Here is a 26,764-nt window from a genome sequence, read left to right on the forward strand (position 1 = left end):
TTTGTTTTTTAAGGTTAGGGTTTATAAAGTAGGGTTTTGTTATACTTTGGTTTACATTTTTGAAGTTTACTATTTTTTTTTAATTTTTAAAATGTTAAATAATAATTATTGAATTCAAAATTTAAAAACATTGTATTTACACCAATCATATATTCGAATTGCATTTTGCAATTCGATTCGTCATCGAAACTCGGAGTACTCGATTGGGAAGAAATATAATTATTAATTTGTTTCACCTTTTTAATAAATTATTCATCTCAGTGTATTATTTTCGATGGGATGGGTTTAGAAAATCTATCATAAGAATCCTGAGATATATGATGGGTTTTTTGGAGAAAAGATGTAGTTAAAAATTTATAGTGAGAAAATGCTCCAAGCAGGACATGCTTTTAGTGCTTTTGCTGATAGCGCATCTTGCTTGGAGTGTTTTCTCTCTACAAATTCAACCCCCCACTAAGCGGGAAAAATTTTCAGAATGAACTACGAGTCACAGTTAGTCTATAAGTGCAACCTATTTCAACATCGAGTGGCATAAGCCATTTACAAGCAAAGAAAATTATAAGATCAGAAGAAGAGAAATTCTCACACAAGACATAAGTTAGAGGAACCACCCTATTTGCATAAAGTAAGCATTGATTTTTGTTGTTCATATTTAGTTATAACATTATTTTACGGCATAATGTTTTTTGTTTCGAACATGTGGAACAAGTTATTTGGTTAAAAATGACTGGACAAATTAATGTTATTATTTATTACGACGATGAAATGCATGACATCAAGAACGGAGTGATATTTTTATCAAAGAACATAACACGGTTGACTTTTAACTAGAACATACAATTGCAAGAATTTTGGATAAAAATTAAGCGAAAAATCGTCAATCCAGCCAGATGAGAGTATCGTCCCTTAAATATCGATTTTGTCCTTCGGTAGACCTCATCAAATATGACGCTTTCAATATTAGAGGAGCATTTTTTGGCTTGGGATCTGTCTGACCCAAATTTGCAAAAAAAAATTGTTGTTATTTTTTTACTGTTTTGTCACTGGTTTTTTAATTGTTTTCTTATCATTTTGCTACTATTTTGTTATTATTATTTGGATGCTATATAACTCTTATTTTATTATTAATTTTACTACTATTTTAGATGTATTTATTTTTTAAGTTGCATTTATCTTATTGTTATTTAAGTATATATATTTTAAATTTTTTCAGATGTTTTGAAACATTTATTTTAATGCTTTAGTGTATTTAATGTGTTATATTTTTTAAATATATTTTTATATAAAAATAGTACATGCGGGTCGGGTTGAACTTAGGTTTTAACATTTTTATTTGGACCGGACTTGGACAAAATTTGAGGTCTATTTTTCAAATCGAGCTTAGAAAATAAGTCTAAATTTTTTTTTGACCCAACTCGAATCTAGCCCGATTTATGGTACATAATAAATCTGTGTGTCGGTTTAATAGTCAAAATATTTACCTATAAGTGTAACCTAATTTCGAATTACTTTAATCATCATTTAATCATGAGACAAAGCTTTGTTAACTTCTAAAAAAATAAGTTACATTATCTTTAGAAAACCATTAAATTTCCTTAAATTTGCATTTCCTCGTGTCCAACAAAGTCAACTTCCCTTTTTGGTTAAAAACTTAGGTATAGAATATATATTAGATTAGATTAATTTTCATTTTATATGTTATTTTATTAAATTATTTATACTGTAGTTATCATTATATTAATTTATTTAAATAACATAATTTTTATTTTATTATCATGTCTAAAAGAATATTTTAATTTTGATCACAATTTTTGACAAAGAAAACTAAAAATCTACCGTATTTTTATGAGCCCATTTGGGATTGCAGTTGAGGTGGGAAAAGCACTTTTGCACTGCAGAAGCAATCCCAAACATTTGGAGATGAGAAAATACAATTTCACTCTTATTAATTCATTTTTATCTACCCAAGTAGGAGTGAAGTAATGGAAGCTTATATTCAAGCTTCCAGCTGCTGCTGCCATTTTGAAACTTTCAGACGACCTTGTACATCGAAATTGCAGAGCAATTCTTCAAGGTATACCCGACTCTTTCATCATTCTTTTTTTTTTTTTTTAAATGTTGGATTTTTGTGGTTGGAATATGCTATTTCTTGGTTTGTTAGTGTAAGAATAACAATATTTAAGGGTTCAGCACATGCATCCTTTAGTTTGGTATCAACGGAATCTGTCGATGCTCTATTACTGTAAAACCGAAGTCAGACTTAAAACCTACCTGCATAGTGTGGCTTCCTTTTTCTTTAATTTTATTTTTATTTTTTTGCTTCATTTTGTGGCCATATATCGTCGATTTCTTATTCTCTCTCTCTCTCTCTCTCTCTCTCTCTTTTTTTAAGAATATGGTGCTACTTTTATTTATATATGGAGTGAAGAAAGCAATCAACTATATAAAGGTGGAAAAGACATTTAGTGGATCGAAATTCAGAACATCAAACGAAGTTAAAGATGCATCGCCAAGGAACATTATTACACATCAGTTAATAAAAAGATGAAAAAACAGCTCTCATAGTTACATAGAGAGACTAATGATGTGAAAACAGATCTACTAAAGTTGTAAAGTTGTAAATCGTTCCAGTTAACTGAAAGCCTTAGTTTGGTGCCTGGCTTTTTCCTTCTCCTTCACTTCACTCCCCTGATTCTTGTCATAAGCTTTCATTCATGCACGCACAAAAACCAAAAGTTACTCAAGTTTTCAAGAAAAAGAAAATACAACCTCCCCTTATATTAATATGAACATACCTGGATGATTTTCATGAATCTCTTTGTCCATTTGCAAACTAGACTGACTCCCTCCAATAGTCCCTCCAAACCCTTCGTCATCTGATCTCGTGGAATATCCATCCCCAAATGAATGAGACATCACATCCCTTAAATTCAATCCAAATTCAACATTGAACCAATTCAGACAAAAGACAAGGAAACAAAACAACATAAAAGCTGTGTTTGTCCAATATTGTTTTCGGTGCTACCAACCCAGTCATTGCCTTTGGACTGTTTTCTGATTTCTGGTCCATGTTTCGTGGAGTTTCTGGACGACTGCCTGAACTTGTGATACTCCTAAAGTTGGTCGTTGAACTTCTGTACAATAATAAAGATTGCAGAGAGAAAATTGCTGGAGACTAAGCTCGAACCGATCGAATTGCTTGATTCATTTCGCCTTCTTCCAACTTCGTGATGATCAATCAATATATACAGTTTATAAAAGAAGTGATTAGGCCAATAAATAAATAGCATTAGAAGCTAAAAGACCGAGATTAAGGCCGATTTATTAGTTTTAGATCTGGCCTTACTACAAAACATACCAGAGATCTCTTTTCTTGCTAACGACACGCGGGGATGTTGATGGAAACGTGTTGAGCTCTTGTAGAGATGATTGTTACGTGGAGGACTTTTAGCTTTGCATGCCGGTGATGGTGAGTTCTGTCACCCTTCCTTAGGCTAAGCTTGCTTTGTGGATAAGGATACCAGAGCTATTGTAATGCTCACGAGTGACGAGGGCCAATGAAATGCTTAGAAACACCTGACCTTTAACAGGCAGTGCTGAGCGGCATAATGAGCAAAAGATCCTACCCAAATGCGGCGCTAGCATATGAGTCGGTTCTTGGCACTGTCCATACGGTACGCCAAGGCCCGCGTTGCCTACAATCAGTCTAGATTTAGAATCAGTCTAGATTTAGAAAAATGATTGGATGAAATAATGACGACACTTCGTCTGTTTCTTTTTCTAATAATTTTATGTCACATTAGTATTTTTATTCTGAATTTTAGGATTTTATCTTAAATTTTAGGATTTTATCCGGAAAAAATAAAATTTAAATTAAAATACTGAAATTCAGGATAAGAATACTGATGTGGCATAAAACTATTGGAAAGGGATACAGATGACATGGCGTCACTGTTTCATACAATCCTTTCTCCTAGATTTGATGCTATATTTTTTGTTAAACAATTATTGTCTTACTTCTTTTTTGATAATTGAATTATTAATTTTTTGATTTATTCACTAAATTTTTTAAAATCAAATATTTTGGTCACTAGTTGATTTAGGTTTTTTATTGATCCGATAAAAATTTAGCCTCTAATATTTACACATTATATCAATTTAATTCTAAATATAAAACAATCAACATATTTAGCCTCAATATTTACAAAGTTTTTCATTTTAGTTTGAATTCTAAAATAAATTTAACCCTCAAAATTTACAAAATTTGTCACTTTAATTTTAATTCTAAAAAATTCAACAAATTAATTTTTGCCCTTTACAAAAAATCAATAATTTAAACTTCTTAACACAAAAGATTTAGCTTTAGGATTTAAAATTTTATAATTTTATCCTACTCCAATATAAAATTTAAAATTTATAATATCGTCTTTGACATAGACTTTTATACACTTTGTTTACCAACTCAACACATAGAAAATGGAAAATAGGAATGAAAAGGAAACCATATAGTATGATATTTAAAACATTACAATTGATGAAGCCAAGTTGATTATAAATCTTTGGCGGAGGTTGCAATAGACAGCCAGCAAACTTATAATAATAAAAAAAATTACTAAATAACAATTCAATACTCGAAATAGAAAAAAAGTTAGCTCAAGTTACCATTTTCAACTTCAAAATAGAAGATAAAATTATGGAAAATGGATTGTTTAGTTAAGGATAAAGTTATGTGAATTTTTAGAATCAAACTAAAATGACAAATTTTGTAAACTTTTATGTCTAAATTTATTGAATATTTTATATTTAGGTTCAAATTGATATAATGTGTAAACATTGAAGGGCTAAAATTGTTATTAGACCAATAAAAAAGTCCAAATCAACTCGAGTGACCAAAATATTTGATTTTAAAAATTTAATAGCTAAGTTAAAAAATTAATAATTCAATGACTAAAATAAAACGAAAGCAATAATTTAATGACCATTTTATAGTTTATTTATTTATTTATAAGAATTAATAAAATGAATAGGTAAAACATTGAAATACCAGACTGCAATTTTGAACCTGAAAAGTTAATGCCCTTAAAAGATAAGGGTTAAGATTCACTCTACTTTTTCATCTATTAATATCCATGATCATTACCATTTAATTGTATAGGACTATATATTCAATGTGAAAATTAACTTTTGTAAATGATAATTAAATATGCATTGGATTTTAATAGATAAAAAAGTAATCAAATGATCCAAACCCAAAAGATAATGAAAAGCCGATGATTAGGTGAAAATGAAATACATACTTTGCCATACTAATTATGGCTTGGCATATATGTAACGCGTTCCTCATATAAATTCAAATCTACTTTAAAAGTTATATGTTTGAATGACTATATAATCGGTACTACGAATGCTTTAAAAGTAGAGATGTTCATGGGTCGAGCTGAGTCGAGTTTGGGCCGGACTCAACTAAAAATTTAGACTTATTTATTGGGCTCGGGTCGGGCCGAGCCCGAAAAATGAGCCTAAAATTTTGCCCAAGCCTCGACCAGATAAAATGCTAAAATCGGGACCCACTGCCCGCCCAGTATTAATTTTTATATTATTTTTATATAATTTTAAATATATATAATATATCAAAATACTAGAAACATCAAAATAAATATTTCCTAATAAATTGAAAATAAATTTTAAAAATTATGTAGACTTAAATAACACTAAAATAAATACAATTTAACAATCAAATGCTTCTAAAATAATAATAAAATTAACAAATGCATTTAAAATAATAACAAAATTAACAATAAAATAAGTTTTATACAATATCCAAACAATAACAACAAAATAATAGCAACATAATAGTAAAATGGTAGCAAAATAGTGATAAAACAACAAGAAAATAACATTAAAAAACAAAACAAAAAATGCAGATTTTTTTGTCTTTTAGTGAACTTGGGCCGGGCCGAATCCTGGCCAAAAATGCCTTACCTGAGGCTCGACCTATTTTTTAAATGGGTCTTATTTTTTTTATCCAAGCCTATTTTTTGGGCTTATATTTTTGCTCAAACCCTCTCACATTTCGGGCGGGCCTTCGGGCAGGGCCGGGTGGCCCGACCCATTAGCAGGTCTACTTAAAAGGTTTGTCTAGCTACATTTTCTTATTAATTATTATAAATTGTAATTTTTATCCTTTATTATGCTCACATTTAGAATTATAAATTGAAATGTTTTCATAAATCATTAGTCATTACAAGGGTACGGATACCTCAAGCCTAGTTTTCATAAATTGAAATGTTCGATTAAGTCAACCTCAGGTTTAAAACTACAATAGTTCACAATTTAGGTGAAAAGATTATTGATGAGGCATCATGGTGCATTTAGGTATAGGATGTAGCATCGCCTTATTGAGAATGTAGTTGACCCGGGTTAGGGATATTACATGTCACCTATAATACTCCAAACCTGGCCTAGAAGTTTAAGCCGAATCTGGACGAGTTACACCAACGTATTGAAACTGATTTCAGTAATCATCTAGAAAATATTCAAAACTTTACTTGATTCGTGGCAGAAAATCTTTTTGGAGTTTAATGTTGAAAACCAAAATCCATTTTATCAACTTGAGTGGTTTTGTAGTGTCACATTAAAAATTATCAACTATTGATGAATTTAGCAAAAACCAAGATGAGCTTAGAAACACACAACAAACTCAAAAGATTAAAAGTATTTTTATATTATTGCAAAACAATCCGAGCTCCCACAGGGCATCCAGTCCTAAGTCAGAGACTTACTTGAACACACAAATATAAAATCAAAAAGTGAGCTATAAAGCCCAGTGTATAAGCAACATCAATTACAATTAACAAAACATAGTATATTAATCAGAGTAACACAGAGAACTTAATAGCGAGTATAAGACTAGAATGGAATAGACCAGTGTTTCACGGAGGTTGCTATCATGCTAATATAACAAAACAACACAAACCCATCAGAACAAGACAGAGCAGAACAAAACAAAGCAAAACTGAATAGAACAGAATAGAGCAGAAGCAGCAGAGCGTAATGTAATGTATAGAGCGTAAGTAATGTAGCAGAGCAGGAGAGAGAAAGCGAGAATGGAATAAAGCAAAATTGAACAGAACTACACAGAAGATGTATGTTCATGCAGATGTGGTATTTTTCAAAACAGATCAAAATGCAGATTTATCAGAAAACATCCTACTCAACTCTGCTACACACTTTAATAGAGTTCCCCCCAAAACTCATCCAGCTAAATCATACCAACAGATAACTATAGACAGTGCCACCAAAATTTTGCAGTTAAAACTGCTAGATTGGGTACATGTGGTCAAGCCACTATATTGCAGCCAAGCTACCAAAATAGAAACGTGGATAAACCACCAGATAATGTAGATAATGAAACTACCAAAAACTTCCTCCTTTTATATCATCCTAAGTCCCATGCAATGTGTCATGGCATAAATATATAGAAGTAGAGTGATAAGAATGTAAGTCATGCTATCGTACAGTAACAAAGTGAGTAGGCATGGAAGTCTATACGTTATAAAGCAGATTTATCAAAACTTAACGAATAATATCAGATTTGCCATGAAGTCACATGCATGGTTATAAATTAGAATCAATACCAATCAATTCAACACATTTGAATATCACATGTTCTTAAGCAACAAAGTCATATAAAGGCATACCAACAAACTTAACAAAATACAAATTGTACCTGGATAATTCGTACATATTAAACAATAGCACATTACATTCTGGCAGGTCCTACATACTTAGGTTCAAACATAGCAGACACATGTATAGATCACATATTGTTCATCATCAGATATCAAGTTATATAGCCTAATTCAGACCATACGGACCCTATAGTAAGCATGCGTTCGTGTTGAACGACGCTTGTGGCCCGAGAGAAAAACTCTAAATATTGGTCCACATACCTGTATAGTTTCACACACATGGATAGCTAGCCCGTGTGCCTCCACATAGTCTAACCTACACCCATGTGTGTCACCCGCCCTGACACACGCCCGTGTCACCCGCCCGTATGGTCTCAATCCTCAATCAGCGAGTTACACGACCTTGACAAACACCCATGTCATTGGCACGTGTGAGCCCTACATAACACATAATCACACATAGCCTGGGCACACGCTCGTGTGCCAAGCCCGTGTGCCTCTAATTTTCATGAATAGTGAGATACATGGCCTGCCACACAACCTATCATACGGCCTACCACACAGCCGTGTGAAGTAGTTGATAGTCGCATTTTTCGACCACTAAAATTCGAAGAAGAAGAGGTTTTTGATACCTACCTAAAATGGATTTGATGCAGGAGCAACAAGGATAAATTTTCGTCCTTAAACGACAAACAATTGCCTAACAAACGATTAATTCGTAGTCAAATCGCTAAAAATTAACATTCTAGAATTGAAGTTACGTCGAAGAACTTTCGACACCAAAACTTTAAATCAACTTATTGGTCAACGAATTGAACTAAAAAGAAGAAGTCAGACCCCGTATAAAATTAGATTGACATAACATAGCAAAAAGATATGTAGTTTGAAGATAAGAATCAAACAAAGAAAAATAAAGAAAGAATGGAGGAATGGTAGAAATTGAAATGGAAAGTAAAACGAATATAAAGCAATATCATCAACTTGGGAGGTTTTTGGGAGGTTTTTGGGAAGTTTAATTAACCACCTGAAACTAACTACCACACAAAGAACTTCAAAAATAAAATATTCCCTATTGCTTTCCTAAAAATTCAAACACCAAACCAAAGAGTACATAGAAGCTTAACCATTGAATCAACATGCTAATTCTTGTCATCAATTGGTTGAATTTAACTTATAACCCACATGTCTAAAGATAGAGATTTAATCAAAAGTAGCAAAATTTCAAGAGATAGGATCCAAACCTAGAACCTCACACATATAACCGGAACACTTAACCACTAAACCAAATTAAATCAATTGTCAAAAATTTCCAAAATCTAAACTTAAAATTGAGGGATGACCACTCTTGGTTTCAAAACCCAATTTCTTCTAACCTTATTTTTGGGATGTTACATCACCTCACTCATACAATGGATGCTTTACAGAACTATAAATTCATACATGCCAATTGAAGACACCGTAATTGCAACATTGCCACCATCTCACATGTTGTCATTGTACATTATAGTTCTTTAGCTTCCATTGCAATATCCTCGATCATTGAATCGTCAACCATCTAGAGAGAAGAAAGACTAGAGATAAAAGATCTGTAATAGCCCATACTTGATCCAGTCGTCAGATCCGAGCTATAAAGTGCTACAAATAAATACATAACATTTATTTTTCATTTCATAGTTCAAATACCAATTCAATATCATTTTGTTCATATATATATATACACAACATACAATTCAATCAATTTTAAGTTTATATAGAACTTACGAAAGCTCTAAAATTAACCTGGTATCAATCAAGGATCAGAAACAATAAGCCAAAATGATAATTGCTTAAATTTTATCATCTATATGACTTCAATTGTTATTATGCAACAACTTACTTAAAACCTATAATTTACAAAATTTTCTTAGGACAAACTAACTAAAGATTTGTTTGGACAACAATTAAATATTGTTTTGACCAATTGTAGAAACATAATTAAACCATCACTTAAATACCATCCTTGCACAACATTGGTAACCGGATTTAGACAACATTTTATTGCTAAATTTTGGACAGTTTTAAAACGTAAAATAGGACAGCATAAATGTGTACAAAAAGCCAATTCGAATAGCATTGATATGTTCTAAAGTGGACAATGTTGAAATATGAAACAGGGCAATATAAATGTGTGCAAAAACACCAACTTGGACAGCATTAATATGCTCCCTAACCACATAAATGATAAAAACTGTTTGCATAATTAATTAGTTAATAATTAAAACAATTTGAATGTTTTATACACAAATGAACAACAACGTCAATAACAACATTTTTTTAAATTTCAATCATGCTTATTTTAGTCACAATATGTCCGAACAATAGCCATAATAACCAACACTTCTAAAATTTTCAAACATGATTTAATCACCCTAAACCGAAAATCAACAATAGCCAAATTGAGAGTTGATTGGTAGAATTTAAGTAAGTCCATTAAAACCATCAACTAGCTAAATTAAACATGACCATTAACTAAACAAAAAATGAGAGTAAATTTCAAGAGAGACTTACTTAAAACTTACATATGATTCAATAATATATCAATAAAATTACCTCATTCAAACCATTACCAATATGCTTTAAATGGCACCCCAAAACAAACAACATATCATACATCAATTTTAACCATTCAAGCATCTCATAATGGTGCAAAATCAATCCTACAATCTTGTACCAAACTTACCAAAATATTCAAGCTCAACCTAGGCCTACCCATTCATTCTTTCATAATTATTTATTTTACCTAACCTATTCTATAGCATATTTCCTATTCATATTTAAGCTTTTAAGCATATATGCCTAAACCATTCAACAAGATACTGTTAACAAGGATTGTGGCCATCACACACACACACACACACACTCATGATTTTCAAAATGCCAACAAAATCCATAATAGAATAGTGTATAATCATAAAACTCTCTCTTAGGTATATGCCATGACCAAACTAACACATCACCAACATTTTGAGTTTGGGATTGCCGTAGGATGCTGAGTCAACAATCGAACCAATAAGTACCTAACCTTCATACGGGAAAACAAAATCGTACGCCGAGTATAACTCAGTGGTATTCTTATATTAGAACTTTAAATCATAATATAAATCATGTAATGCATGAATCAACAAATGTAAGTTTAAAAGCAAATTAATCTGACTATCTACATGACAAAATACATAACTCATTTATACTGTCAAATTTTATATCTTTGAATCTATAATTTGATATCTCTATCCATCCTTATTTCAATTTATAATATCCAATTTCTCAATCCCACAACATAATTTAATCAACCAATCATCAATTCACATATGCTCCAGCACAACTCATCACAAATTGAATTAAGTTGCACAATTATAACAATATATCATATTTTTAAATCTATTCAATTTAGTCTTTATCACAAAAATAAATTTGAAACGATTTAATTCAGCTTGTTCTATCATTTCCAACTTACCTTATGTTATTACCATGCTATGCAGTTCATAAATGCAGCAACTGAAAAGGGTTAGGTTATAAAAATATAAATCGTAAACTTTCGAGCTATTTGTCGATGACTTTATCTTTTCCTTTTCGTTTTAAGGAATCCAGGACGACGTTAGCTACGGATTAACATAAATACACCAAATCATCAATACAAAATTATTTTCACATGCAATTGCTAATTTATGAAACTTTTAAATTTTGTTCAATTTAGTCTCTAAAATCGTTACTAACATAACTTTCAAATTAAGCTTCAAATCTTTATTTCAATTTCACTGTAGGCGTAATTTAACTTCCTATTTTTCATTTCTACCACAAATTTTGAAATTTATGCAATTTAATCCCTATTGCATAAAATCATCAATTAGCTTTACAATGTAGTCTTTTTTCAATGCTAAACTTAAAATCTATCAAATTGGTCCCTAAAACTCCAATTATTCAACAATGGTAACATCCTCAAACTTTAGCAATATTGAAAAATAGGACATGGGTCAAATAGCTTAAACTCCCGGAATTCCAAAAACATAAAAACTTAAGGTCAGTAATCCTTCTCCCCCATTTTTGTATCGAAAGTTTGTGAAATGAATAAGGAAATGTTTTGTTTTAATTCTCCACTACTTAGTTTTATGTTATTTTATTTTATTATGTTTTATTACATATATATTTAATTATTTCTAATCTTTATAACATATATAAATAATTTATTTGCCTTATGACCGCCCACAATACAAATTGAAATGGTAAAATTGCCATTTCAATCCTTATTCCATTTCCAAAGAGTGAAAGCATAAAGAAATTAAACTTTTGACACTTTTACGATTTAGTCTCTATACCTTAATTAAGCACTAATTCGATAAAATTACCTAACTGAAATTCAATTCACTTTTAACATTACTCCGTAAATATTTAATGAAAATATTTACTAGTCCAATTTACGGAAATGAGGTCTTGATACATCAACTTCCAAAATAACTGACGTTATAAGTGATATACATGTACCTTGTCTAACTTTCCAAATAACCAAAATTATTAGACCAAACTTCTGTATAATACTATAATGCCCTCGTAAATATAAATAAATAATATTTACTGACTCTATCATTGGAAAACAAAATTCTAAAACCACCGTTTCTGGTATCACTAACTTTCAGGTCGTTACAAGATCAACATCAAACAGTAACCATACAAAAGAAAATACAACAAAGAATACAAATTGTGAAATGATTAATCTAGGACCAATACATTACTTATAGGAAAATAAGCAGGAAAACAAATCGACATACCCAACAATAATGTCGATTGAAAGAAATGACATATCTCCTAAACATCTATCGTGGATTGCCATGCATCCAAACGAGATCAAGACAATAGGCATGATGATCAGAGAAGTAACAATGATGCTTCCAAATAGTTGTCACTTCAAATGACCGGCGTTTCCCATTACCTATACAAGTGTTTCAAGCTAAGCCACTTTATAACTTACTTACACCTAGGTGAGGAATATTTTACATAAAGAATTCCACTAACATAAAGTCCTAACCTTTCAAGGCCATATTATGGCGATATAACCCACATACTTCTTCATCCTTAGAGCCTAAGCTTGGCAAGCTTTCCCGCTTGAACCCGAATGTTCCTCCCTCTCTTAAGAATTGCATGTTTGAGACCCACACAATGTGAAGGAAATATATTATGAAAACCCCCAAAGACACACATCAATCAAATCACATTCAACTATTGGAAAATAGAGTTTGGAAAATGTAACGAAAAATAAATTGAAGGAAAAACTAGAGTTTTAAATTTTTTTTCCAAAACAAGATATTGGTTATGATGTCTAAAGTGATAAACACTTAATCAAACTTGTACCTTTTTTATTTGTCTAGGATGAGCACTTCGACTGAGTAGTCTTCTCCACTATCCTCAAGCTCACATCCACTGAGTGTAGGCTTGCTTCGAATAAAAAAAAATTTCACAAAAATTACCAGTGGGGTAATTTTGCAATTACTATAAACTTTTAGGTTAAGTTGTAAATCAGAAAAATATCTTTAGAAATTTTCTAGAATAATCTCTTCAGAGAATTTTCTCTCTACAACTTTCTCTTGAATTCAAGTGTGTGAAAATAATGACCTAAGGCTTTCTTTATATAAGGAGAGTTTAGAGATTTCAACTATGATTAAAATTAATTACTTTAATATTAAATTAATATAATATTTATTAAGATAAATATTAGATTAAATTTAATATTAAATCTTATTAAAATAATAGAATTTTTATCTACAAGATAAATAGTAAATTAAATTTAATATTAATATAAACATTTTAATGTTAAATTAATAAAATACTATTAAAATAATTATTAAATTAAATTTAATATTAAACTATTAAAATAATTTTATTTTTGGAATAATATTAGAATTTGATTTTAGATTAATTATTCCAAAAATAATATTATTTTAATAGTTTAATATTAAATTTAATTTAATACTTATCTTAATAGTATTTTATTAATTTAATATTAAAGTAATTATCTTATATTAAATTTAATTTAATGTTTATCTACAAGATAAATATTCTATTATTTTAATAAGATTTAATATTAAATTTAATCTAAATATTATATTAATTTAATATTAAAGTGATTAAGTTTAATCATAGTTGAAATCTATAAACTCTCCGTATATAAATAGAGCCTTGGGTCATTATTTACATACAATTGAATTCAAGAGAAAGTTGTAGAGAGAAAATTCTATAAAACGATAAATCCAGAAAATTTTATAAAGATATTTTTCTGATTTACAACTTGACTCAAAAGTTTAGAGAAATTGTAAAATTACCCCATTGGTAATTTTTGTGAAAAAATTTCTGATTCGAAGCGAGCCCACACTCGGTAGACGTGAGCTTGAGGATAGCAGAGAAGATTACTCGTTTGAAGCATTCATCCTATATGAATCGAAAAGATACAATTTTGATTAAGTGTTTATTACTTTAGATATCACAACCAAGATCTTGTTTTGGAAAAAAATTAAAACTCTTGTTTTTCCCTAAATTTATTTTCCGTTGCATTTTCCAAAGTCGCTTTTCCAACAATTGGTATCAAAAGCTAGGTTGTGTTCTACCTATAAGTATAAACAAATAATCAAAATAAATTTCTCTTCTCCTTGAATGATTTGATTACATAGAAAGTGGCATTCTTTAGATCTTATGCATGTTTTGAGTTATATATGGGAATGGATGCAATATTATATATTTATTATATAATTATTTTTAGCCGAGGTTGTGGTTCTTAGGAGATAGATCACGGACTATCATCTCCATGTAGGGCTTTTTTTTTTTTTTAAATTCATAGAATTCATGTGAACCGGAAACGAACATAGAATTTAAATGTAATTTTTTCAAAAGGAGTTTATGACGAGGAAAAGATGCGATGGCAATTGAAGACCCAAGGAATGCCTTGTAGTGAAAAATTATATAATTTTATTTTTCCATTTATTTTTTAGAAATAGAACCACGGAAACATTGGCTGGCAATTTTATTCTAATCTCATTATATATTTGTTTTATAATTGTTTATAATATTATGTAATGTTATAATTGTGATATATATGAGATGATCCATAGTTGATCGATTAAAAAATAAGAAGTGTGGTAATGAGAAAATACATGTGTTGTATTGTTGTATTCACTTCTTTAGGTTATTCGATAACTGTGAGAATTGTGGTAATGAGATATTGCATGTCTAAGATAGGCTCTGGCTAGGAAAGACTTGGTTTTTAAGCGGTTAAATTTAACTCACCTCCCTTTCATGGGACCCTACCCAGTGCACGGTTTGCATTCATTTTTTCAGTTTTTCCTTTAAAAGTAAAGCCCTGGAGAATAAAAATTGTTTGTTTTAAGATTGATTGATTCTTGTGAATGGATATTATTGACATAGCATGCCATGCATATATTGGAAACATGTCATTTAGATTAGGTAAGAATGCCACTAGGACTATTGTATGATCATTATTAAAATTTAGGATAAAAAACCTTACATGTTTTTAAAATATTGAGTGGGATAAGGTCCTTGAACAAGAACTACGAATCCATTGATGGTCCTTAAGTGATAACATGATGAAGTTTCAAGTCGGTTCCTACCCTGACCGCACCTCAAGGTAAACTTTGTCATGTGGATTCACAAGATGAGATTTCCTTTTAAGGATAACTAGTCATGCATAACTTTAAGAGAGATTGTCCCAATATGACTCACAAATGGAAGCATGTTCGTATGGGTGTTGAGTCAATGGTTACACACTTAAGATTATCTCTTATTAAATAGTTTCCCAAAAAATGATATTTAAGCTAAAGATGATGGCCAAATGTTAAACGGTCATTAGTTCATGTAGAGTCTTGAGATTTAAGATTTACGAACTAATTGGATGAAATCTAAGTTCTTGCTAGTTAATTATGAGACCCCAATATGACATGGTTGATGGGTGTGAGAATGATTGTAGTAACGAATTTTTTTCAAGATTTTAATACAGGACGCATGCATTATACTGCATTCTTGATATGTTGCTGAAATAAAAAATATTTACTTAATACAAAGATACTAACTAGTGAAATCTTTATTTTTTTTAGTTCAAATATATCTCCTACTCCTCTTATTAGCATTCTTACTGAGAATAAATTAAATAGGGATAACTTTGAGAATGAAAACGTAACTTGCTTATAGTTCTCAACTGTGAGAAACACAAATTCGTTCTTGACGAAATGTGCCCTCTTAAAGCTCAACCCAAAGTGAAAAATTACTAGAGAAATTCTAACTCGATTACTCAATGTTATATGTTAGTGAGCATGAGTAATATGTTGTAAAAGCAACACGAGAATTTTTTTATTGCCAAAAAGATCATGACGAATTTGGAAGATTTGCTTGGAGGCCAAGTCGCATTGGCTAGACAATCCGCAATTAAAAATTTGATGAACTCTCAGCAGAAACCCGATACTGCAGTCAAAGAACATATGTTTAAGCTTATGAGATTCTTTGTGGAAGCAAAGGACAATAGGGCTGAACTAGACGTGAACATTCAAATTGAAATAGTGTTCAAATTCTTCACTAATGAGTTTATTGGTTTTAGGGCCGCTAACAACTTAGGGAATATGGCCCTTACCTTGAATCAGCTCATGAAGGAATTATATTCCTATGAGTTGATGCTGAATAGCGGTAAGTCGGTTCAGGAAAATTGTGGGCCCCTCATCCTTTAAGGGGAAACAGAAAGTTAAGGGAAAGAAGAAACCGACTAAGTCTTCGGTTCCACCTCATGTGGATAAAAAGAAGGCTAAGAAGTCAAAAGATATTAAAATGATCAACTGTTTCTTCTGTAACAGAAAAAGGGCATTTCAAATCAAACTATAGGGAGTATCTAGATTACCTAGCCGAAAAGGGAAAATGTATAAAACTCTTTTTGGTTTAAGTTTGTTTAGTAGAAGAATAAATTGACAACTAAGTTATTAATTTTGGAGCCACTAACCCTGTGTATGTTTCTTTAAAGGGGTTTAGCAAGACAAGAAGTCTGCGTGACAGGAGGCTTTCGCTGCGGACCGGAGATGGGAGCTATGTTTCAACCGAAGTAATGGGAGAAGTTATTTTACACTTTGATAATTTTAGGAAGATTGTTTTAAAGAACGTATTTTATGTACCTCATTTTAAGAGTAATTTAATTTCTATAGCATGTTTATTTTATGACGATTATACCGTGACATTCAATAAAGAGATTGCTATTCATAGAAATCATTCTTTAATCTATAATGGATGGATGAAAAACAATCTTTACTTTATTAAACCAAATAACTACTCGATGTTTCAAACTGAAATAGTAAATAAAAGCTTAAAACTTCTCACTCTAATGAGGGGTACTTATGGCATTTAAGACTTGCTCATATTAACCAACAAATAATCACTAGACTCATAAAAGATAGTCCCTTAAGTATGCTTAAAAAAGTTAGTCTTCCACAATGTGAATCTTACTTGAAAAGTAAAATGACTAAGAGGTCTTTTAATGCGAAAGGTACAAGGGTCAACCAACCTTTAGAATTTTTACACACTGATGTATGTGCTCCCATGAGCATCAGTGCCTGAGGAAGTTACAATTAATACGTCACTTTTATCAATGACTATTCTCGATATAGATATGTGTATCTAATTCACTGCAAAAGTGAAACCTTTGATAAAGTTTAAGAGTTTCGTGCAGAAGTGGAAAAACAATTAGGTTTATCCATAAAGAATCTTTGGTCTGACTGATGTAGGGAATATTTATTCGATGAGTTCTTACGATACCTCATAAAGAATGAGATTTTATCTCAATTGACTGCGCCGGGTATTCCACAAGATAATGACATAGCTAAGAGAATGGATAGAACCTTTCTTGACATGGTTCGTTCAATGTTAAGCTATTCACAACTTATTATTTCCTTCTGGGGATATACGATATAAATGACTTGTTATATTCTGAATGACGTGCCAACCAACTCTTCTTATAAGACACCTTATTAATTGTGGCACGAAAAGAAACCTGCTTTAAATCATTTTAGAATATGAGGTTGTCCAGCAAACATTCTAGATAAGGATGCAAAGAAGTTGGATGCACGGACAGAATTGTACATGTTTGTAGGATATCCAAAAGGAACAAATGGAGGATTATTCTACAATCCGAAAGATAATACGATTAAAGTTTCTACTCGTGCTACTTTCCTCGATGAATGTTTCATGGATAACTTTAAGCCTTGAAGTAAAATGGTACTCGAGGAACTTTCGAGAGTGGTAGAACAATCACCAAGTTCAATTCTCGAGAAATTTGTAGAAAAACCTGCAAACGATCAACAACATAGGGGAATCCATCGTAGTGGAAGAGTTTCTAAGAAACTAGACTTCTTCATCTATGATGGTAGTATTTATAATACGGAAGCCAATCATGAGGATGATGATCCACTCACTTATAAGAAGGCTATGTAGAACGTTGATTCCAAGCTCCGAAAACAAACTTTGGATACCGATATGGATTCTATGAAATCCAATACAGTGTGAGAACTTTTAGACCTACTAATTGGATTAAACCCATAGAATGTAAGCAGATCTACAGGAAGAATTGAAATGTGGAAGGGAAAGTGGAGACACACAAAGCTAGACTTGTAGGGAAATGTTACAAACAGAAATAAACATCGGTTACGATGAGACCTTTTCTTCGGTAGCCATGCTTAAGTCTATCCGCATACTCTTATCTATTGTCCCTGCTCTCGATTATGAAATCTAGCAAATAGATGTCAAGACAGCATTCTTGAGTGACTATTTTGATGAGACCATTTACATGGCTCAACCCACTGACTATGTTGTGAAAAGAAAGGAGTAGCAAGTTTTCAAACTGCTAAGATTGATTTAAGGACTTAAGCAAGCGTCCCACTCATGGAATAAAAATGTGGATTTGAGTAAAACGTTGATGAACCTTATGTTTATAAGCGTATAAGGAAAAAAAGTGGTTTTTCTCATTTCGTATGTTGATGATATTCTACTTATCGGAAACGATGTAGGAGAATTGTCATCGGTTAAACTGTGGTTAGCTCAATAGTTTAGCATGAAAGACTTGAGTGAAGCTAGTTATATTCTTGAAATTTGAATCATTAGGGATCAAAAGAATAAAATGATAGCTCTATCTTAAGCTTCATACATTGATAAGGTACTGCAACGTTTGTAATGATCGATGTGAAGCTAAGCATTTAGTCGACTGCATCAGGTTTTCATCTTTCTTTAGATGATTGTCCTAAGACAGCGGAAGAAAGAGAGAGTATGTATGCAATGCTTTACACACGTCCAGATATTTTTTGTGCAGTAGGAATGGTTAGTCGATATCAAGTGAATCTAAGTCTTAGGAATTGACAAGTTGCAAAGCATATATTAAGGTATCTTAAAAGAACAAGGGATTATATACTTATGTATTCTAGGGAGGACCTTACTTTTGTTGAATACACAGACTCAGACTTCCAAACATGTAAAGATTCGAGGAAATCAACTTCGAGAAATGTATTTGTTCTAGGTCGTGGAGCCATAGTATGAAGAAGTGTAAAATAAACTTGCACTACTAACTCTACTATAGAGGCCAAGTATGTGGCTGCTTCTGAGGCAATGAAAGAAGCAATATGGCCTCTAAAGTTCTTAACTGAACTTGAAGTTATTCCTAGTACGGAAAAAGCTCTAATATTATATTATGATAACAGTGCTACAATAGCAAATACCAATGAAATGAGAAGTTACAAGAGGATGAAACACATTGGTCGGAAGTATCACTTGATACGAGAGGCAGTAGCCGAAGGAATTGTAAATGTGATGAAAGTAGCTTCCGAAGATAACTTTGTAGATCCATTTACTAAGACTCTTGTAAGTAGGAGTTTTAACAAACACGTCATGGATATGGGAATGCGAAACATGACACATTTCTTTCACTATGGTAAGTGGGAGATTGTTGGAAAATATGCCTATATTGTAGTAAACATGTAACTATTTTCTATTTATTTGAACGATGAGTAAATAAATAAAGTTAATTTCACATTTAACAATTATGCCTTTTGTATTTATGTCTTTTATATTTTGCATTCATAGCGAAATTGTGACAAGCAAATATTAGCTCATTGATTATCTAAAGTTCAAACTGAAGATAGCATTGAAAAGAATGTTTACATTGCGAGAAAGATGACTCACTTCAATAGATAATCTAAATGAGTCCGTAATCCCATAAAAGAATCAAAGTGAGCATTTGATTCAAATACTGAGAATGATTATCATGTCGTCTACAATTCCAATTGGGGAGATGGCTAGTCTTGGCTATCGAAGTAGTTGACTCCACGAATAGAGAGATATATGTATTCATTGGTAGAATGATACATTGCACTGGACCCAAGATGAATTAATTCTGAATCCATTTGTGAATTAATTCACTTGTGACGTTCATGATGTGATTTACCTAAATCCTGAGTTAGTCACTGACCATGCGTATGCAACTCACGTGGTTCGATATAAGTGGAGGCTTATGCTCTAAAGATGATCAAGCCCATAGCCGACATATTGGGTACATGACTTGTATATGGCATTGTTTTACTAGAAACGGTGGAATTCAAGCTTAATTAAAAAGTTAATGATATTCTCTCATTGGCATTGTGTGGATTGATTAATATTGAACTTGGCCACAGGTTCTTGTTCTTGAACGAGAAATTTATCATAGTCATTTGTTTACAGTGATCATATTAATCGTTAAGAAGATACAATAGTGACAATGAGATAAAATATAATTGTATTGAGTGAACGGATTTAACTCAAAGGAATATAGGATATCATATGAGGGTAACACACACATGACGAGGTCATTGGAAAAAGCAGTCGGATGAATTACTTTCATAAAAAGTATACAATAATGAGTTTTCAATCATGGTACTTCTTATGGACTGACTCTATGATTAAGTAATTACGAATTATCGGAGCGATGTTTCTGGACATAATTGCAATCACTAGAGCCTAATTGTATATGTCTGATTGATCCCTTCAGTAGCTCAACAAAAGCTCAATTGGACTACATTTGAATCAGAAAAAAATTTTACGACTTTGAGAATAATTTAATTGAGTCAATTTATTCAATGTGGAATTAAATTAGGTGGTCGTAAGAATTGTTCAACTAGAGAATTTCATTAAAGAATTTTCTTGGAAAATTAATTTGGAAAATCTAAGTGATTTTTATAAAAATTAATTTTGATCAAGTCAAATTAAATTAATCAAATTAATTAAAATTAATATGATATTTTTAGAAGTTAATTTTCAATTCAGACAATTGGCTCAATGGGTAATTGAACTTGAAAATTAGACTTGAGATTGTGAATTGGGCTTGTGAGCCCAAAATCGAGACTAAGCCTAAAAATTAGTCAAATCGAGCCCAATATTTGAAATCGAGCTGACGGTCTCACTGATGGCTAGATCAAACCAGTCGAGTGGTCATTAACCTAGACCAAACCAGCTCGTGGTGCTGTAAAGGTGACGCAGCTACATCACCGGACACGGTGGTGCTGGTGATTACGCCCGGTGATGTCCTAATGGCTAGCAATGGTTGGTCGCCGGTGGTTGAGCAGTGAAAGAGTTACACTTTTACTAGGACTTTACCAGATAATTTGATTTAAGATTAATTATTCCAAAAATAATAATATTTTAATAGTTTAATATTAAATCTAATTTAATACTTATATTAATAGTGTTTTATTAATTCAATATTAAAGTTATTATCTTAATATTGAATTTAATTTAATGTTTATCTTGTAGATAAATATTCTATTATTTTAATAAGATTTAATATTAAATTGATTAAGTTTAATCATAGTTGAACTCTTTAAGCTCTTGTTGGAAAAACGAGTTTGAAAAACGCAACGGAAAATAAATTTAGGGAAAAACCAAAGTTTTAAAAATTTTCCAAAACACGATCTTAGTTGTGATATCTAAAGTAATAAACGCTTAATCAAAATGGTACCTTTTCGATTTATCTAAAATGAATACTTCGACCGAGTAGTCTTCTTTGCTCTCCTAAAGCTCACGTCTGCCAAGTGTAGGCTCGCTTCAAATTAGAAAGTTTTCACAAAAAATTACCAATTGGGTAATTTTTAAATTTCTCGAAAATTTTGGGTCAAGTTGTAAATCAGAAAAATATCTCTAGAAATTTTCTGAAATAATCTCTTTAGAGAATTTTCTCTCTACAACTTTCTCTTGAATTAAAGTGTGTGTAAATAATGACCCAAGACTGTCTTAAAGTGTGTGTAAATAATGACCCAATACTGTCTTTATATAGAGAGAGTTTAGAGAGTTCAAATATGATTAAACTTAATCACTTTAATATTAAATTCAATATAATATTTATATTGATAAATATTGTAATAGCCTAAATTTTAGTGGTGTCGGGAAATAGTGATTCGAGATCACTAAATCCGACAAGTAAGTTTTAAAATTTAGTAATTAATTGAGTTAAGTGTGAATTTAAAAATATATTTAAATTAGAGAATTTTGTGAATTAAAAGAATTTATTAGGTCAAGTGAGTCAAAAATGATGTATCGAGACCTTCAAATTATAAAACCGAGCCATAAATATTTTTAGAAATATTTATGGAGTGTCATTGAGTTAGTATTAAAGTTTCGTTAGAAAATTTTAACGTTTTGATAATAAATTAATTAAAAAGGATTAAATTGTAAAAGATGCAAAAATTGTTGAATTGTGATTAAATAGCATAAGTATTAAATAAAGAAGGTTTTAAAGGGAAATTATCCCTAAAGTGAATAGCTGAAACGGTGGAGACTGAAAAAAAAACAAAGAAATTGGGAATAAGAGGTAAAATTGGAAATAAAGGAAAATTTAATAAGATAAGTTGGGACTAAAAAGAAATCTAGACATTTCTTCATCTTTCTCCAGCCAAAACAGCCATAGAAGAACTCTTTAAAACTTTTTCTTTCATATTTTGTTACATGTAAGTTTAATTCTTGCTTTTTCTTTATAATTTTTCATGTTTTAAGACTTTTACAATTAGGTCCAACTATAGAATTTATTAGTTTTTCATTCCATAAGTGAAATTGAAAGTTGAAATGGATAATTTCTATATGTTTAAGATGAATTATCATGGATTTGAAGATTTTAATTCATTATATGATGAATTTATTAAGATATTTTAGTAGAAATTGATTTTTAGAACTTAATTGTGAAAAAAGTTGAGAATTAGGGTTTGATGTTGAAATTATGAATTTCAAAGGCTGTGTAGTAGCTTAAAATAGTTATATAAAGTGTTAATTAAGAAGAATTAGCTCAATTGATGGGTTAATTGAGCAGGGACTAATTTGTAAAAATTATAAAACTTGGGGTAAAAGTGTAATTTCAAAAATTCAAGGCCATAAATTGTGAAGTGAATTAGAATTGAATTAGATGTTGATGAATGGAAAATTCTACATTATAGATCGAGAGTCCAAAGATAAACGTGAAAAAGAAAAAATTGTCAATTAGTCCCTAAATTTTCATAATTCTACAAATTGGTCTAGGTAAGTTCATATGGTTAAATTTTTATAATTGATTGTTAAAATTAGATATTATATAATGTATTATTTTATATTTTTGTCATGAAATTATGATTATTGTGATAAAACGAAATTTGAAGTTAAAGTTCAAATTAAGGGAAACGCAGGATTGAGTACGTTTGTTTAGTGATCAGTGATGAATTGACGGTTAAGACCATGGTTAACCATGGCAAAGTGTGACATGTATGACCATAGCAGAGCTATGACATTGTGAAAGTGAACATAAGACCATGATTGAAACATGACAGTTATATATGTGTGCAAGTGTAAGACCATAGTTAAGCTATGATAATGTGATTAGTGTGTGATCATGGCAAGGCCATGGTAAAATATGTGCAAGTGCAAGACCATAATTAAGTTGTGGCAATGTGACAAAGTGTGTGATAATGGCTAAGCCATGATAAAAATGTGTACAAAACCAAAGTGGAATGTGGCATCAAGCTAATGACATACTCAATTCCGTAAGGTGTTCCCTAATTTGACAGGTAATGGAAAGTGTTTCTTAAATTTAAGTGTTGGGGTTTAGTTAATTATTGATATTGAGCTCAATCAAGTGAATTTATCATTTGAAATTGTGAATGGCAGGAAGTGGTAGTGAATGGCATATTTTATGATTTATAATAGTGTGTTCGGTAAGGTTTTATTTAAAACCTATGAACTTACTAAGCTTTCATAAGCTTACTTTTGTGTGTTAAATGTACTATGTAGATTAACAAGAGTTCGCAGGATCGTATCATCACACCGGGTCACACTATCCAGATTTCACCTGTAGATTTTATGTTATAACTTAAGGTTTATATGGCATGTATAGGATGGAATGGAAATGAAGTAAACTTGAAATATGGTTATGAATAACTTTCATACATATATGTTAGTTTATGTGTATGTGCTTATTAGTAAATAATGGTGGTGAATGATTGAAACAACATAGTAAATTTATATAAATAAGTAGTGTAGTTGTAAATTTAGTTTACCATGTAAGTTATTGACTTGGTTTGGTTGTGGATTTGGAGTATATTGGTATATGAAAGTATTAAGTGCAGGTTGAATGTGTAAAGGGTGAGAAAAGTGGCCTTAAAATGGCCTATTTTCGTCTATACGGGAAGACACACGGCGTGTGTCTTGACCGTGTGTGACACACGGCCTGGCAGATGGGTATGTGTTTTGGCCTTGTGTCCCCTGCACCTTAAAAATAAGAAATAGAATGCTCAAAATTGAGCATACGGGCAAAGACACCGGTGTATGTCTCAGCCGTGTGGGTGACACGGCCTTGGACATGGGCGTGTTACATGGACGTGTGAAAACTGCACCTAATTTTTGAAAATTAAATTAACCACACAGCCTAACACACGAGCGTGTGACATGGCCGTGTAACCTAAATTTCTTCATGCCTTATAAGTCAGAGAGTTGTACGGGTTAAGAACACGGGCGTGTGTAACCACACGGCCTGATCACATGGGAGTGTCCTTGACCACACGGGCGTGTGGGCACTGTTCATAAGAAAAAACTTTAAAATTTCATGAAAAATTTTCTAAGGCCCCGATTTAGTCCTGATTCATTTTTATTGCTCATATTGGGCTACGAGGGTCCATTTAAGGGACTATATGGTTATTATATAATATGAATAGTATTTTGGTTTGATTTATCTGTAACCCCCCAGTAATACTCTATAACCTTGTTTCGGCGATGGATATGGGTTAAGGGTGTTACAAACGTTATATTAATTTAATATTAAATCTTATTAAAATAATAGAATATTTAAGCATGTGAAAGTAACTATAGATGGTATGGCTTGGTGGTTAAGAAATGGTTTCTGAAATGGCTTGTTTTTGTTGTAATTTGGGCTACACACATCCTGGGACACGGGTTATCACACGGCCTTGTCCCACACACGGCCACCCTACACGGTCGTGTGTTATATTATTTTTAGGTGCAGGATTCACATGGTCTGGCACACAACCGTGTGACCTAAGTCAGTGAGTTACACGAGTAGAGAAACGGGTTAGAACACGATTGTCTGTCCCATATTCAAATGCCAATACGGCCTGGCTACATGGCTGTGTGACTCCTGTCTTCAAATTTTTGAACTTTTTCCTAAACTTTCTGATTTCTTCCGAATTAGTCCCTAATTGTTCCTAAACTATTTTTAGGACCATATAGGCTTGATTGATGACCCGTAAAGGTATTTGTTACTATAATAGAATTATGTTATCAAATATGAACTTGAAATTTGAATATTGTTAATGTTTTGATGTTGACATTTAGAATTGTATAGTCATGCTCCGTAACCCTAATCTAACGATGGAGACTGGTTAGGGGTGTTCAATGCTACTGTCGGTTTGGTCCGGGCCAGTGACAATCTGACTGGTTCAGTCTAGCTACCGGTTGGACCTTCAGCCCTATTTCACATACCAGGCCCGATTCGACCATTTTTTGGGTCTAGGTCTCGATTTTGGGATCCTAGGCCCAATTTACCTCAGGTCCAATTTTCAAGTTCAATTACCCATTGGGCTACTTGTCTGACTTGAAAATTAACTTCAAAAAATATCATATTAATTTTAATTGATTTGATTAATTTAATTTTACTTGATCAAAATTAATTTTTCCCAAAATCACTTAGATTTTCCAAATTAAATTTTCAAGAAAATTCTTTAATCAAATTCTTTAGTTGAACAATTCTTACGACCACCTACTTTAATTCCACATGGAATAAATCGACTCAATTAAATTATTCTCAAAGCCGTAAAATTTTCTTCTGATTAAAATATAGTCCAGTCAAGATTTTGTTAAGCTAACAGAACGACCAATTAAACATATACAATTAGACTCTAGTGATTGCAGTTATGTCCAAAAGAATCGTTCCGATAATTCGCAATTACTTAATCATGGAGTTAGTCCACATTAAGTACCATGATTGAAAATTCCTTATTGTATTCTCTTTATGAAAACAATTCATCCAACTATTTTGTCCAATAATCTCGTCATGTGTATGCTACCCTTATATAAGATCTTTGATTCTTTTAAGTTAAATCCATTCACTCAATACAATCTTATTTTATCTCATGGTCACTATTATGTTTTCTTAATAATTAATATAATCACTGTCAACAAATGACTATGATAAATTGCTTGTTCGAGAACAAGCAACCCGTGGCCACGTTCAATCTTTATCAATCCACACAAGGCCAATGAGAGAATATCATTAACTCTTTAATTGAGCCATGAATTTCACTATTGCTAGTAAAGTCATGCCATAAACAAGTCATGTACCCAGCATATCGGCTATAGGTTCAACCATTTTTAGAGCATAAGCTTTCACTTATATCAAAGCACATGTATTGTATACGCATGGTCAGAGACTAACTCATGGTTTTGGTAAATCACACCATGAATGTCATAAGTGAATTAATTCAGAAACGAATTTAGAATTAATTTATCTTGGG

The 26,764-nt window shown here is 31.5% G+C and overlaps 1 protein-coding gene across 1 annotated transcript; it reads right to left on the minus strand.

The window, feature by feature from the left end:
• Window positions 1–2,461: 2,461 nt before the first annotated feature.
• Window positions 2,462–3,295, minus strand: LOC128284256 (uncharacterized). The gene is made up of 3 exons (XM_053022181.1): window positions 3,030–3,295; window positions 2,796–2,923; window positions 2,462–2,705 (listed from the first exon to the last, which is right to left on the minus strand). Exons 1-3 carry the CDS (start codon window positions 3,068–3,070, stop codon window positions 2,632–2,634), a joined length of 243 nt encoding a protein of 80 aa, XP_052878141.1. The 5' UTR covers window positions 3,071–3,295; the 3' UTR covers window positions 2,462–2,631.
• Between the last annotated feature and the right edge of the window lie 23,469 nt (window positions 3,296–26,764).

This window comes from Gossypium arboreum, chromosome 11, assembly GCF_025698485.1.
Source record: "Gossypium arboreum isolate Shixiya-1 chromosome 11, ASM2569848v2, whole genome shotgun sequence".
Taxonomy (NCBI): domain Eukaryota; kingdom Viridiplantae; phylum Streptophyta; class Magnoliopsida; order Malvales; family Malvaceae; genus Gossypium; species Gossypium arboreum.